Genomic DNA, 16,650 nt, shown 5'->3' with positions numbered 1-16,650 from the left:
GCTTCTGCAGAACATAGTCATCCAATTTGGACCACCACCACCAATTTAGTTTTGCTCTGATCGTTTCAATAGCATTTGATTTTAAGCTTGACCTTTATAAAAATAAGATTAAGAAATATTTTCCCATGTCACTGACTACTAAATCAAAAGAAAACAATTTTTTATTATGGTTATATTTGTAAGTAATGAAAAATAAAATAAACATTTTTTAATTAAAATCACTTTTTTTCACAGTACAGTAATGATAACGCCGACGACCTGTCTACTGCGGCCGATTTCTGGGGTGTGGCAAAAAGGCCTTTTGTTCGTGTTTCTTTCGCCAGCTCTTTCGCTGCATTTTCGTGGGGCTTTCGAGCGGTCTTCTTGCTGGTTAAAATGGCTTGGACCAACGCAGCTCGAGCTCATTCCTCAGCCGAGTCGCGTGAAAGTTGGACGTAAAGTAAGCGCAGCCGAAGAAAGCAGAAGACAGCACAGTCCGATTCTTTGTTCAAGAACAAACAGTGAACTGGTTGGGGCCTGGCTCTTTGACCCACTTCCAGCCCGAAACGAAAGAATTTCCGCTCCAAAGTGAAACCAAAACGAACTTCGAAATTCGGCGTTTTAAATTCTTTCCCGATTTTATCACTTTCGCTCGTAAAGAGCAGCCACCAGCTACGTCATCTAAGCGAAATTAGCATATGCATATCCATAAACCTGAACGCACCGAAACGCGCTAATCAATTACGAAACTAGCGAAAAGTGAAACACAGCGCCCATCAATAATTTCTGTTACTTGTACTTTCATGCAGACGAACCGAAGAAATGTGCCACAAGATTGGATTCATTTTGCTCGTCGCCCTGCTGGGCACCACTTTTGCCCAGGAGCAGCGTAAGTAGCGATCAAACTATACATATAATAAGTGGCACCAATTTGGCCGCGGCTTTCTAAGTTACATCAATCCAAGCGCCGACTTTCCAGCCGGTCCTTAGACACGTCCACCGACCAACTTGACTAAGTGGCCCATGGATTTGGCATTGACTAATTGCCCACCCCCACATACGTGCCTTAGCAACAACGAAAGTCGGCTTATACCGAAGCTGGTCAAGTGGTTTCTAGAATAGCATACATAGTGCAGGCTCTGCCGTTCATAACATCAAATTAGCTCGAGATAAATCATAATGCAGAGAAAATACTTTGGGTATCATTACTCTGCCTACTATTTGCAGTCCAGTTCTATTCACTGCCAAAAACCAGACACCGAAAATAGTCGTTTTTTGAGAGTGTGATTTTGAGAGGCTACTGAAATCACTACACTTAGTTTCAGTTTGGCTTCTGTTTGTATACAATTATGTTTGTTTTTTTATTTGGATGATTTTATAACAGTTTATGGTTACGACTAATAATAGCTTTATTTTTGACGCTAATAAACAAATTGACAAAAGTCCTCTGGAAATTAAAGTGACTGCTAAAAGTTTTTTATAACTGGATATCTAGTGTTTAAAAAACCATAGCTTAAAAAATTATTATTTATTTTATTGAATGAAAATAGTCAAGCAAAGGCAGGCATTAATAACCTACCCTGGAAAACCTACCCCTGAATCAGCACTTGGAGTTGGTTTTCACACAGGCCCTCCCCTCCGAAACGACGAAATGGTAATTAACCCGGCAATAAACCTGTCACAGTCATGTCCCATCTCTGCGACTCATAGTTCAGCCCGATCATGTTCCAGCGACTATTTGCTGTGAGATCGGAGAGGTAATTGTGAACTTGAACCCACGTCAACTGACGCATTCACCTGGGAATCGCAATTAACGGGAGGAAAGCGAATCTTCAACTTCATTGTGAGGCCCGTTGATTAATTCCGTCGGGGACGGGAGACAATGCCATCCATGAATCGGCAAAACATGACATTTAGAGACCACTGCATGCTTTATTGCAACCCATTGTCTCACCCTGCGATTGCTATTATTCCAGCCTACTACCTACAACAATGTCCACGGGATGAGGCCCAGATCAACGAATGTCTCCGCGAAAGTGGCAACAAGCTGGTCCACTACCTGCAGAAAGGAGTGCCGGAGTTGGACATCTATGAGGTGAGGTTTATTACAATATTATAGTTCGATTTTCCATGTGCTTACAATTTTGGCTTGACAAAATGTGGAACGTTTAATGGAAGATTTACAGGCGGTGCCCAAAAAGTGTAGGCTATGAACAATTTAAGTTTTCAAAGCACATGACACTCCGTCTATATGTGCATTTAGCGTGAAATCGGAAAAATGTACAAAGATAGTGTACAAATTTTCGAGATTCTCCAGTGATTTGTTACAGCCTTAGTAAAAAAGTACTATCTTTGACAGATCGAACCCGTGATGATTGACGAGATCGGCATTGTGCTGGGCAGTGGCCCAGATGGCTATCGCGCTCTTTTCCGGAATATTCAAGCCTACGGTGTTAGCAATATTACGGTCACCAATATCCGGTAAGTAATGCCCTTTTCTAAAACTAAGTTTAAGAGTGTTTGTGCAGCGGCTTCAAGACTTGACATCTTAATACTAGAAGGGTTTCTTGGGCGAAATAATTCAAAATCAATATAAGGGCTGTCACCAAATGCGATCTGAATGTGCACGCGATGTAAGCTTTAAAAATTAACTTTTTTATTGCTAGCAACCGATCATTAGACGATAAACGATTCCTTAAAAAATATATTATTCGGTGATAGATTGATAGAACCATAACATACATTTGAATTTGTATAACAATGTCTAAGGTAAATATTTTTTCTATAACTATTTGTTTTAATTTTCTTACTCTTAGTCCTAAATGCATACCCAAATAAAATTATCATAAAAACTGATCTATTGTTACATGAGTTTTAAACAATTGGGTTTAAAATTTATCAATATTAATATTATTAACTTATGAATAATAAAATAAATAACCAAAAAGTATAGGGGTTTTATAATTTAGTTTTGAATTAATACATATTCTGTCAACTAAACGTGCATTTTTTTTTCGTACCTTTTGTTTTAATCAGCAAATTAGTCTTACGCTGCCTTTAGGCGTAATTATTATATTTTTATTGGCTGCTCATTTGCTTAACCGCTTAGTCCATCGACCAGTGAGTCTATCAGTCAGTTGGCCACTTAATCAGTGTCTCCCAGCACGCGATCTCCACTTAGCATTTGGTCAACATCGTGGAAGCTAATTTGAACGAGCTCAGTTTCCAATCATTTGACGTGCTTTGTCATAGCCTCTTGAATACCTCATAGCTCACAGTCTTTATTTATGGACACAACGTTTGGCACACGCTGGGAAATCTGTTGAGCAATAAGTGATTTGCATTTCAATGGTTCTTTAACTCTTACTTGAACGTTTTATGTTTGCCCAGAACGATTTGCATCCGAGCGGGTTTTTTAATGATTTTTTTACGCGCTATTATCCGCAACAAGGTGTTTGCCCATTCTGGTGAGTCCAGGGAACTCAAATCCATGGTTTATCTGGAAGTAGTCAGACCTATGAATAAAATTAAATGGTTCGCTGGAAAGTCGCTTCAATGATAAATTGATATTTATTCAGATTTATGGGGAGTTTTCTAGAGCGGGGAAATTAAACCAGAAAAGATCATGGGCAATTATTTGATGATAAATCATATTCGCTATTGACGAGTTGGGCTTAATTTTACATTTTTTAGATATTAACATTTGAATTTATTTCACAAAGTTGGGTAAACAGAAACTCTAACAAAAAATAAAAATTTTAATTTTAATTCTGAATTTAAGAACAACATTTAATTGAATTTCCAAGAAGTTGCTCCCCAACACGTTGACCCACTCTCCTCGATGGCCTTTAATTTTGTTATGCAACACTCAAAGCCAAGAACACTTTTAGCTTAACTTTCCGGTATTTGGAACAACAATAGCTCTACCAACAATAGCAGCAGAAAAAACATAAATTTGGGCATAGACACTTGGCACTCAATTGGCGAAAAATAAAAGAATCCACAAGTGGCAGAAAATGAACAAAAACACAGGTCAAGACGTCGGGCCCACATATCGTAGACCAAGAAACGAGCCAGAAAAGTGTACCAACGCTGAATTCTCTAAGTGGAGAGCAGTCTTTGGGCCGGTTCTAATATCGGTTTCGTTCTCTGCCGCTTTTTACCCTGGCAAAGGGTACTGAAAACCAATCCTTTATATGTCATCTAAAAGCATTTTGAATTAATATTATGCTTTACAAGATGATGGCGATTTTCGCAGGAAATTTATTTTGTTTCAATTTATTTGATGCAAGAATGTCGGGAAATCGGGAACTATTATTTATAAAGTTGTGTTTAACTCTTAAAAACGGTTTCCATAAAGTACGTACTTTTATTTTACTATTTTAAAAAGATACATGTATTTCATAAAACAAATTACTTTATTTTTGATTTCTTGATTTCAAGACGAAAGATAGACCTAGAACCAGAACTAAAGTTAACATGTAAGATTAATGAAGCTTCTTTAAGATAGGGTATTTTGAACTTAGATTTGCTTTCTAGGTTTCTTGCTTCTAACCGTAGTCAATGAGTTCTCTTTGGTTTATTATTTTGATTTAAAGAGCATTTCAAGGCTGAAAAGATACGACTAAAATCAACGGGTCATCTTCGCATGAAACGAATGAAACGGCAGTTTTGTCGCTAGGCTTCATTACTTTGAAGATTGTCACTGTCATTGCCATTAGAGGCGCACATTAATGCCCCTATCTCAACGTATTTTTTTTTTTGCAGCTCCGACTTGGACTCGCTGCAGTTCCAACTGACGTGCGAAATACCTCGGATTCGCGTCAAGGCTCAGTACCGATCCACAGGTGTTCTGATCTTGGTGAAGGCCTCCGGTGCCGGCGACTACTGGGGGGAGTATGGTGGGTAGTCGTGTTACTGGGCTGGGTTGGCGCTCTACTAATCACTCTCGATCTCGCAGAGGGCGTCAAGGCCAAGATCTACTTCAAGGCGTTGGCCAATGAGGGTCCCGATGGGCGCACCTATCTCACGACTGACTCTGTCAAGATGGACTTCAATGTGAAGGAGATCCAAATGGGAGTGGACAACATTGCCAATGGCAATTCGGTCATACGTAAGTATATTTAGTTTACTTAATTGTAGAGAGTTGATATGTTTTCAAACAGTTTGTTTGATTGCTCATCAACTTGTTATGAGTTTAAGCGATTCTAAATTTCATAATAATGTTCAGAGACATAAGTGTAATCCAAATGTTGTTATCCTTTCACAGAGGCCGCCCTCAACCTGTTCATCAACTCCAACTCCCAGGAGCTGCTTAAGGAAATGAAGCCGGCGCTCAGAACCAAACTCACACTCGTCATTCGCAACTTCATGGATCGCATCTTCGCAAAGATCCCACTGGACGAGTGGATCAACCTGAATTAGATTGTAGTTTCCCTAGTCTAAGTCCTAATTTATTGCACACAGTTCAAGCTAAATAAACCAAGTAAAGTCTATCTAGGATGTTTATTGCTCAAAAGTGCTGCTGCATAACCCAAGCTACTGGTTAGTGTGTCATCAGAGTTATTCAGTCCATCAGTGCGGCATTAGGCAACTGGGATCGAAGTTGTTATTAAAAGCACGTTAGCTGCCCCCGCACGTCACGCTAATTCAAGGTCTTTGCCATCTGAATGAATGAGAAATGTGGGGAAAAGGTTTGTAAATAACAGGAGATAGACCGGCTGAGTTTGTTTTTGCTTAAAATACTATATAACTGTGGGGTTGTATTCACTTTCGTAACATTTAAAATAATTATTGCAAAAAGGAATGCTGAACCAAGAAACAACGTAGTGCCTTTTCAGCCAAAGTAGCCCTGCTTCTTTAAAATTTAAATGCTTCATAATGGTTTCATCTTTTTTTGAGCCATTAATCTTCAATTCTCGTTCTGCTGGATGATGCTGGTAGAATCTCCCTCTGTATATCCATAAAAACAGCGACCCTTGCTCGCTTAAATCCCAAATAAGTGTCAGCTCAAATCTCCATGACCACATCCGATTGAATAATAAACTATGAACGAGCAACAAACATCCGCACACCTCAACTTATCTAATGCAGCTATCATTGGGATGAGGCCTGGAAAATGATTTTTATCTGGCTCCCGAATTGCGTGCACCTCGCCAATTTACCTCCTCCACATTCAGCCTCCGCATCGAAGCAGCTATCCTCAAGTCGGGGAAAGCCATTACGCAATCCGCTAGCTGCACAACTTCCAAAGTTGGCAGATTGTCAACACACGACTCCATCGAAGATGTTCGCGTGGCGTAATTGCGACATGCACGATAGCGACTAGAACGATCTTCCTTGCCCCTGCCCCAAGCGTCCCGTCCGGAATCCGGAGTTGACCCCTCACTAACTGCGATCACCACACTTGGAAGAAAATTACTCATTTTGTGACATTTTATTATATTCGCTACATGTTGTTGGTTGAAAAACAATATGACTTTTGTTACTTAAAACATTTTAAGTCAGTTGTTGCATATAGTAGTAGTGTTGAGCAGCGAGATATTATGTTAATATATACATATAACTGTGATCGGAGGATCAGATCCCTTAGCCCTGTTTGTTAAAGTTCAATATTGATAGCTCACTGTAACATTATGGAACTATTTTGTTACATTATGTACTGTATTAACGCTTGTTCTTGTCCTTTTGCGTTGATAACTTCCAAATAACAAACTAACTAACTAACTAACAAACTAACCAACAATTCATATTGTAACTTTTTGATTTTTCGTTTTCTTCTTTTGCAGTTCTTGGGTGCCATGGCCCACCAAAAAGACTGAATAGTTTTGATCAGAGACCGAAACGTTTTAATTTTATCATTAAAATTGAACCATTTAGAGATTTTCAGATTTAAAAAAAAATATATATTTTTTATCCTTATAACAAAAACTTATAACAGGACTTTGTTGTCATTATGACTTTAAAAAATATTTTAATAGGTAAATAACTCTTTTAAAACAATTAAACGATGCAACCGGAAAATAAAGGTATACAAACCGAAAAAGTCTTGCAGAAATCTCTTATTCAGATATTGACACTAAAGGTGCCATTTAAAAAAAAAAAAAGTTTTTTACGTGAAAATGTTTTTGTGGCGATTTTGTTTTTTATCTTTAACGGTCATCTTCAGTTTGAAATATAAAGTTTTTATAGAATCTTATATGCTAGATCTCAAAAAAATTTCAAAAAGTTGCTAAATTGCAGTTCCGCTATTATAAAGTGCACCTTAAAGCCTCAATTTAATTTTAATCCCTTATCCTGAAGATGGAACATTTACTAAGCCATTAATTTTCGTAGTTCGCCGGATTCGTCATAAATAAAAATGTGTTTTTCAATTATTTATTAGAGTAAAAAAAATTTACCTATGATAAATTTCTCCTTCTTTGATATCTTTATTAATTGTAAAAATGTTTTTCCAAGTGCAAATGCTGGGAATCAGTATTATGGTTCAAGTTTCCGGCTTGACCTGCAGTCTGCATTTTCCCGGCCAACTGCCAATTTCCCACACGTCTGTGAGTTTGGGTTTGTCACCGGGCGACAATATTGCGGATGAAATTGCCCCAACTTTTATTATTGTTATTATACAGTGGCTGCTTAGCGTCTTTTACGCCCTCTCTACCCCTCTCTTTCTATAAATAGTTGATCTTCTCTTTCTAGTTGTTTAAGCTTACCTGGCGATTTCTGGGGGCAGGGGGCGGCGGAGGGGCGTGGCAGGGGGGCGTGCGAGTTCTACGACGTGTGTTTTCGAGCACAAGCTCTCATGTAAATCGTAGCTCAATTTTTTCTATAAAATGCGCCGGTCTCAACAATTTAGCATTCAGTACGATCTGTTGACGGTTACTAAAACAACACCCGGCTCTACTAGCTCGAGAACGTTGAGCAGCCTTCGACAGTTTATAAAAATATAACAAACCAGTGCCAAAACAAACATTTGAAAATCAAATTTAAATCTCTACCAACTTGTGTAAGTTTCAACACTATGGTGTATGTATCCTTAAGGATTTACGAACGGAAACTAAATCTAAAAGTGTGTTAAAAGTTCAAATAAAAAAACCAAATAAAAAAGACAAAAGTCTTAAAATATTTTAAGCCTTTCTTGTTTCACAAATATTAAAGTGAAAACATTTTATTGTAAATTTTAGTTTATTGTTTACCCAAAATTAAAGGTAGTAAAGGAATCTAAATTGAGCTATACATATTATAAATTAGTAATGCCCTTAGAAACAGTAGCGGATTTAAATGACTTTAGTTTTTTTTCCCAACTTCCTCTGCCTCTGGATAAAAACTTATAATTATATACAAATTTATTTTAAAATATTGACCTTACTTATCCACCGTCTTGCAGTTTTCCCTTTGTAGCAATTACTTATATTTTCAATACTTAGCAAACTTAAATCGCAATATATTTAACCTTTGCTCTCCTTTATAGGGACCATTAACTAACTGCTCATTAAAATCAATTACAGACTAGCCAACACACCAGGTTGCAAATGACAGTAATTTGACAGTCTCGGGGCTCCTTCCATTTATTAGACTAAGTCGCAGCGACAAAATGCCTATAATCGGTCACCTGAGATGTTAATAGAAATGGCAGGTGGATCGTTTAAGAGCCGGTTAAATTGTTTAAATCATTACTGGGGGTTGATAAACTTTGACGTCAATAAATATGAAAAAAAAAAAAATACTGGTAATATGTGTTATTAAGTTTATCATATCTTTCCACAGAATACATTGCAACTTAAGAAGCGAAATGCACCCCTCACTTGTCGTAGCCTCTCTGTTGATCTGTTTTGTGGCTTGCAGCTTAGCTGCCACCATGCGTAAGTTAAAGGAATTCCTTAATCATTACTACCGAAACTTACCGTTACCATTCTTTTTCCCAAAGCTGACTATATCCAGGTTTGCCATCGCAATGATCCCGAGCTATCGAAGTGCCTGAAGAGAAGTGTTCACAATTTGCGACCCTATTTGGCCAAAGGCATTAAGGAATTGAATGTCCCGCCACTAGAGCCCCTCTACATTGGAGATCTGAATTTTTTGGATGGCTCCGCTGGTCTTACGGTTAGAGCCAAGAAAATGAACATTCTAGGGGCCTCGAATTTCGAAATCACTAAGCTGCGTGCATCGACCCAAAGTCGTCGTTTCGATTTCGAGTTGATTCTCCCTCATCTTCATGGAGAGGGGCTCTACGAGATCAACGGCAACATCCTGGCACTTCCCATCAAGGGTAGTGGACCATTCACGGGAAACTTCACCAACTTTGTGGCTTATGTGCGGGTCCAATATGATATCAAGACCGTTAATGATCTGGAATACCTGCATGTCAAGGAGTTCGCCTTGAAGATTCGCACTGGCAAGGGTAACCTGAAGCTGGAGAACCTCTTTAATGGAGACAAGGTCCTGGGCGATGTTATTAATGACACGATCAATCAAAATTTCGAGGTCTTCACCAACGATTTGATCGCACCAATTGCCCGCGCTCTGGAGGCCAATTTCCTGGTCATCACATCCAAAATACTGGAAAACTTCACCTACAGCGAGCTGTTCCCAGTCTAATGGCGCACTGTACTTAAACTAGAATTAAGCTTGTGATACACTCGAATTGTTTTAATTAGTCCTAAAGAATTCAATAAAAATATCAAATTTGAACAGACATTTCAACTCGAATCGGTTGCAGCCCAGCGGGTATAATTTAATGTAATTAATCACTGCCTAATGGGTCAAATAAGGGAACGCTTTTGCTAAGTGCTCCGACTATTAAACAGTCATTACGCAGCTAATCAGTTACAAAGTAATCGAAACTTAGGTGGCGCCATCTACTGAAAATGTACTTTTATTTCAATAGCTTCAGAAATATTAGTTCGGTTTGGAGCATTTTTGTATGATCGAATAAACATATAAAATCTTAATGGAATGTCTTTAGAGCTGTATATATATATTATATATATTTTATTGGGTCAAAACGATTCCTATTACCTATTACAAGCTTTTCTTACTATTCAATTAACTGTTGTTATGTTTAAAACGAGACAAGCTGAATCTAAACTCAAACTTTTTTTTTCTAAAACAGAAACTCGACGTTGATTTGAATTTATGGGCGATTTTTTCTATATTACAGAAAAAAGGTTTTTAAAATATATGACTCTCACAAAACATACAGTGGGAAAAGGAAGTTTAAGTACACTATGCCCTGAAACTCCATCATCATTATTTTTTGTTTTCTTTTACAAATTACAGCCAAAACTAAATTTTACTTTAGACATTTTTGCGAACTCGTTTCCCACGCCGTCCATCCCTGAATTACCGTTGGGATTTTTGAAAAATGTGAAATTCCGATTCCCACAGAGCACATCCACCATCTGATAACATATGATTATATTTGTTGAAAAGAAGCCAAGCTTGCCTAAAGTCAATGCTCCGTTCAAAAGTTATTAAAAAAAAATACTTTTTTTTTATATAATTCAAAATAAAATTTTTTTTGAGTTAAAAAAATGTGCGCTTAATAAAAGGGTAAAGGGACTATAAAATCGTTTACAAATTTAGAAGAAAGTGTCTTCTATTAAGTTTTATTATTTTAAGATTTTTTTGGAAAAGAATTTTGAGCATTTTATTTCTCAACAATTATTTTGAAAACAATTACTAGGTCCGGCAGCCCTTTAAATAACTTATTGCGTTTCCCAGAGGCTGCCATCTGCCAGCTCTATTCGATAGTATCGATCAAAAATCGATGTAAGTATCGAAGGAGCATCGTTTTTTTCCACCTCTAGACTATCGATTCGTATTCGATACTATCGAACAGAGTCTATACCATTGCTGCCCGAGTTTGCCCTCAATTAAAAATAAAATTACAAAATTTCACTGTTTCCATTCGCAAAACGCAGCGCATCACCCAGGCGTTCAAATTCACAACCAACACAAGTTGTAGTATCGTTGTGAACCATGTCAACACCCGCACGCAGACGTCTTATGAGAGATTTCAAAAGGTGAGAAAAGAAAAGAAAACGAAACAAAACGCAAGGAAAGGAAAGTAAAGTAAAGGAAAAGAATGGAAAACACGAAAATCAGCAGGAGAAGCCAATCTCGAAATACAAAATCGTCGGATTTTTCGGATTCGTGTTTCGTGGTGCGAAAAAATGTTGGAGAAAAGAAACCTGGGGGCTGCCCAATACATATAAGCAAATATATATATGTGTGCTCTACGTCTGTATGTAGTGGAAAAGTTTGCGCAGCCAAAATATGTATATGTGACTGTGTGAGTGGTTGATTATTTTCGCTGCTTTTTACTCTTGTGAAAAACAAAAACAACAACAGCAATTCGCTTGTCTTTGACACTTGACTTTGATGTGTCTGTGTGTGTGCGTTCGGTGCGGTGCGGGGAAAAGCGAGAAAACAAAGGGGAAAATTGGGAAAACCAAACAAAAATTCTTCCGTCTTGTGCCGAAATTGCGACGCAGCAAAACATTAACAATTGTTTTTGGATCCGCCTGAGTCAGCAGCTGCATCCTGCCCGCTTGCCCTCTCCCGCTCGCACTTAACCTTGTTGACTCACGCGAAAGAGAGATAACGCACTCCAATTGGAATTACATTCGATTTCGAAATATTCATCATCTCCGAAAATTTAAAAGCTGGCGCGAGATTGCAAATTGCGCTTGGGGAATACGAAACCAAATGTCAAGGCTGTTTGGGTGGGCGGGATTTCCTACCCCAATGCAAGCTACCGCCCCGGGAACCACACAGGGAAAAATTAAGAAAAACTTGCGTTTTGCTCACAAAAATTGATTTTCACTTTGAATCAGAGATATATTTCATAAAAGCAACATAATATTTCAATTGCATAAAAAATAATGGAATTGCGAGTCGTCGTTTAACTACCCTGTAGTCCTCTCACATTAGAGTTGACTACATTTTACAAACTTTGACCCATGTCAAAATCATAATTGGAAATCACTAGATTTTTCTGCTTTTGCGATTTCAAAATAAGGGATATTTACATATGTAATATATTTGCTTTTTATTATTTATGGTTTAGTATTAAATTTGCATACAACAAGTATTTAAATGTAGTCTTCAAAAACCGTAGAAGCTAACCATTATTTTATAAAACCTAAAGAATATCGAATATATTTTTTTTAAAAAAATCTGTAATTTTCTTTAATTAAATTTTCATTTCATAAATGGTGTTCTAAATTAAGTATTGTAGTTTTGGTTTCTCTGTTCGCTCTCGCGTTTTGTTGCTTGTTTAATCGATGATTTCACTTGGCCCGTGTATCGATTTAAGCCGATTGAAGGGCGCGGTTAAACGGGTTGCGCCGTCCGCTTGTTGCTCTTTGTTGACCTAAATTCCCAGCCAATCCCGTCCAGTTACTTCCAGATTGTGATTTCGGTACTATTTGCCTGGGGATTTGTTTTGTGCTAAAAACGTAAACCAATATTTTCACGGTGACAATGTCTTTAAAAGCATATTTTTGGAAATAAGCAGATAAAAGAAGATGACTTTGTCAGCCATGTCAAGAATAATCTGCCGAAATGGGAAACACAATTATAGCTTTAAAAAATCTGTTTTGTATTATAAACTTATAAAAAAATATATACTAAAAAAATTACAAAAAAAACTGCCTTTATTAGGTTTTTAGTCATAAAAAGTTGCTTAACAATTATGCGATTGACAGTGTATATCATGGATATTTATAGAGATGGTTGTGTTCGGTATTGTTATTTCAAATATTTCTTCTAACTTCTTGCAGACTTCAGGAGGATCCACCTACGGGTGTCTCGGGTGCCCCAACAGATAATAATATTATGATATGGAATGCTGTGATTTTTGGTCCACACGATACACCATTCGAGGACGGAACCTTTAAGTTAACCATAGAATTTACGGAAGAGTATCCAAACAAACCGCCAACAGTTCGATTCGTATCGAAAGTATTTCATCCCAATGTGTACGCAGATGGTGGAATATGCTTGGACATATTGCAAAACCGCTGGAGTCCCACATACGATGTTTCAGCCATACTAACATCCATACAGGTGAGTCGTACTTCGGCTGGCACTGGAGACTGGAGACTAATTTCTGTTTGTGTTCTTTAGTCACTGCTGAGCGATCCCAATCCCAACTCACCGGCTAACTCCACCGCCGCCCAGCTGTATAAAGAAAATCGGCGCGAGTACGAGAAGCGTGTGAAAGCCTGCGTGGAGCAGAGTTTCATCGATTAGCCATGCGCCCACTCTAGGAACAGAAGCAGCATCAGAAGCATCAGAAGCAGGAGCCACAACAGGAGCAGCAGCAGATTTGAGGGCGGCTGCAGCTTAAAACATCAGCAAACTACAGCAACAAAAATATGCAATACCATAAAGAAGTTTAAATTAAATAATAACAGAAATATTTATGATAATTGTAATGCTATGAAATTGTAACAGCGCCAACGGCACGGCACAGCAGCATATATATATATACACCCTCAACCGCTCACCGCTCACACACCCTGCGCACACCACCCGAAGCCTATAAACACTGGGCAGTTATAAGTTATATTTGTTTGGCCGATAGTTCCACCTTGTCCTTAACCCGATCCCGAAATCAGACGCAGATCACTGAAAAATACCCGAAAATCCAATGTAGCAGCAGCGGCTAGTTAAGCCGACAGCCAGATATAAGACTCTCATAAGCTAACAACTCAAATGTTATAATTCAAATAGCAGCGGCAGAAAACTAATAATAATAATAATAATAAAAAAAAATTATAAAACCATGTCAAACAATTGCAAAACCCAAATAGTTTCATTTTAGATGTGCGCAAAGCAAGTCTTGTAAAACTAAACTAATTCTGCAACTAAACCAAAATCTAACCAGAAATTAATATATGTAGTAGTTTGTGTCGTAGTAAACGCCCACACAGTTAATTTGCAAGTTTTAAGCTACATTGTAGTCCAGTGTCATCAATGATATCTACCGAAAGTCCACATACAGATACACATACACATGCTACCTAGATCGATTCATAAGTTTATTGGCTACAAATTGTGAAATTACTAGAAATTGAGAATTAAATGTTAGTTGTTAGCAATGTAAACCAATCCACATGGTACGTGAGAACAAGTCTCCAATTTTGGGAATGAGCAGGCAATTATATAAGTATACCTCTGTAGCATCCAGTGACCAATGCGCTATGTATTTTGCACGATTACTTCGTTGCCAGACCCACAACCCACCCACACGCTATCTGTAAGATCTTATCCTTGATCTGATTCAAGTTAATACCCTAATTTGGTGTGTTACCATGGCCCATGGCCCTCACAATGTGCGGGATCTTTTTTTAGTGTATGATTGGATGGAAACACCTCATAAACTGCCATTTGCCACGCTATGTACTCTCTAGGTTCCACTGTGTCTTGGCTGCGGCAATTGATTTAGTTAGTTTTTAAGCGTTTACAATCGAGTCTTGTAATCTTGTTTTTTGTTGAATGCGAATTGCTGTTCCTTTTGCTATGAACCCTCCACTTTTGGCACTTTGTGTTGAACGGATCGCGAAGTTGAAGATGCGATGATGATGCTCTGAGCATCATGTTAATCTTATATATGAAAGACCTACCATGTAGCAGCCTATTGTTTATTAATTATGAACCAACTAAAGCTGACGAAGCAAGTAGTCCCAACTCAAATCACAGTAAACGTAAAGCAAAGGATGAGGATTAAGGCAATCCATTCGAATAATGTGGAATTTCAAATTACCTTACTGTAATTAACATTATTATTATTAATAAAGTTTAAGATTTCAAATATCAATAAATGAAAATAACACAACTTCGTCAAGTCAAAATTTTTTCTTTATTATTTTTATTGCGTATTTAATCGATTTTTATACTTAACCCAGTTTGTTGTTACTCCTTTTCAGCTGAGATAGGAGCAATCTGGTGAACAATTGAAAAATATTATAGCTTCGTTTTTTCAAAACAAACTCATACGGTCCAAGGTAAAGTGGTTATACCTGTTACTCGTAGAGTAACCGTATAGTATTCGTTGAAAAGTTTGTAACAGGTAGAGGGGGGTTTTCTTTCTTTTCGGACCTTACAAAGTATATATGAGGTATAGTGGTATTCCTATACCACTATGACATTTAAACCCTTTTATACAGTTTACATTTTTTTAAAAATATTTTGTGAAAGCGACAAAATAGTATCTTAAATAGTTTTGGAATGACAGCGGCAGTACTCTAAAAAAGGACCGCTCGCTGGTATTAGCCGCTTCATCGGAAACTTTAAACCTGTTTTCCTCGAAACGACACTTTTTAAAATTTCTGACATCTTAACTCCACGATTAATTGGCCGGTCGACTTTAAATTGAAATATAGCATTCTTGAATGTTTTTACTATAAAGTAACGTACAATATTTTTGATTAGTTAAAAACTGCCAGAATTTGTCATTAAAAAAATACTTTCTACTTTAATAACCTTGTTGAAAGTTGAAAACATACTTTAATGTTTCAAACAACTTTAAAACATTCCATCGAGTACTTTCTAAGAAAAACAAGGAAGGAAGTAAACTTCGGAAATCGAAGCTTATATAGCCCTGGAGCTATTGCATAATTAATTTTTGTAAAATTCCGTTTGTTCTCATAAAATCCATATGATATAACATCATTTTAAAAGTGTGTGTTTTTAAAAGACCAAAAATATACATTTCGCAGTGCGTTCGTTCAAACGGTTTCAAACCCTATTGCGCAAGTCAGCATTGGTGTTATTACATCGGGGTGCGTTGTTAACCAAAATCATGTAATTCCCAACTAGTTCTAGCGGTACGCTCATTGCAACCCCGATTCTGAGCAAGGAAAAGCATACTTACCTGGCGTAGAGGTTAACCGTGATCACGAAGGCGGTTCCTCCGGAGTGAGGCTTGGCCATTGCACCTCGGCTGAGTTGACCTCTGCGATTATTCCTAATGTGAATAACTCGTGCGTGTAATTTTTGGTAGCCGGGAATGGCGTTCGCGCCGTCCCGACATAAGAAATAAATATGTTAAGCATTAGAGTTGAGGACTGTGTTAAATGGTTGAATACAAAACTGGCATTTTCATTTTGTTTTCCATTCAGTGTTTCGATCGTTCTCATGCCAGCTATAGATATAGTTTTTCGATTTTAATAAAATTAAAAAACGACCAAGTAATAATTTTTGCGATCCTTTGGGAGTTGGCATTGTCGCCCGACCCGTCTGTTCCGACTACCTACACAAAAAAGAAAACTGTTTGAAATGTTTAATATAAATAGCTTTACAACTGAGGGACTAGATTACTTATAAACGGACGGACGGATAAGCTAACAAGGCTGGCGATTCTCATCAAGAATTTATAAACTTTTAGGGTTGTAAATGCCTTCTTTACTGCGTTGCAAACGTTTGGCTACAATTATAGTAGCCTCTGAAACTGTATACATATATTTATATAACATCGAACTACCCTCTTTTTATCATTTTCGAGATTTTTAGATCTATTAAAACTAGAAGTTTGGACTTAGCGCAACTGCACTAATCGCAAAATGCCAAAAATCTATTTGGTCCATTAACGAGCAGATTTGATTTAATGTAATTTTTTGGGCATTTTAAGAAATGTTTTTTGGAAATCGATTGTCGACTATCGGA

General features: G+C 37.5%; 3 protein-coding genes and 1 non-coding gene across 4 annotated transcripts; all 4 read left to right on the top strand.

The window, feature by feature from the left end:
* The first annotated feature begins 341 nt into the window (after positions 1-341).
* On the top strand, positions 342-5,474 carry LOC108140967 (protein takeout). Its single transcript, XM_017264035.2, has 7 exons — positions 342-439; positions 789-868; positions 1,956-2,074; positions 2,339-2,460; positions 4,747-4,880; positions 4,940-5,092; positions 5,249-5,474. Exons 2-7 carry the CDS (start codon positions 802-804, stop codon positions 5,401-5,403), a joined length of 750 nt encoding a protein of 249 aa, XP_017119524.1. The 5' UTR covers positions 342-439; positions 789-801; the 3' UTR covers positions 5,404-5,474.
* Positions 5,475-7,847: 2,373 nt separating this feature from the next.
* LOC108140965 (protein takeout) lies at positions 7,848-9,670 on the top strand. The gene is made up of 3 exons (XM_017264033.1): positions 7,848-7,981; positions 8,743-8,837; positions 8,903-9,670. The coding sequence occupies exons 2-3, from the start codon at positions 8,768-8,770 to the stop codon at positions 9,571-9,573; spliced, it is 741 nt and encodes a 246-aa protein (XP_017119522.1). The 5' UTR covers positions 7,848-7,981; positions 8,743-8,767; the 3' UTR covers positions 9,574-9,670.
* A 1,126-nt stretch (positions 9,671-10,796) lies between these two features.
* Positions 10,797-14,094, top strand: LOC108141210 (ubiquitin-conjugating enzyme E2-17 kDa). Its single transcript, XM_017264458.2, has 3 exons — positions 10,797-11,000; positions 12,762-13,047; positions 13,108-14,094. Exons 1-3 carry the CDS (start codon positions 10,957-10,959, stop codon positions 13,231-13,233), a joined length of 456 nt encoding a protein of 151 aa, XP_017119947.1. The 5' UTR covers positions 10,797-10,956; the 3' UTR covers positions 13,234-14,094.
* A 1,757-nt stretch (positions 14,095-15,851) lies between these two features.
* LOC121467629 lies at positions 15,852-16,016 on the top strand. The gene has a single exon (XR_005977704.1). It is a non-coding gene; the product is annotated as a U1 spliceosomal RNA (small nuclear RNA).
* The last annotated feature ends 634 nt before the right edge of the window (positions 16,017-16,650 follow it).

This window comes from Drosophila elegans, unplaced genomic scaffold, assembly GCF_018152505.1.
Source record: "Drosophila elegans isolate 14027-0461.03 unplaced genomic scaffold, ASM1815250v1 contig_476, whole genome shotgun sequence".
Classification (NCBI taxonomy): domain Eukaryota; kingdom Metazoa; phylum Arthropoda; class Insecta; order Diptera; family Drosophilidae; genus Drosophila; species Drosophila elegans.
Note: the sequence above shows the minus strand (reverse complement) of the source record. Positions and strands in the feature narration are given on the sequence as shown.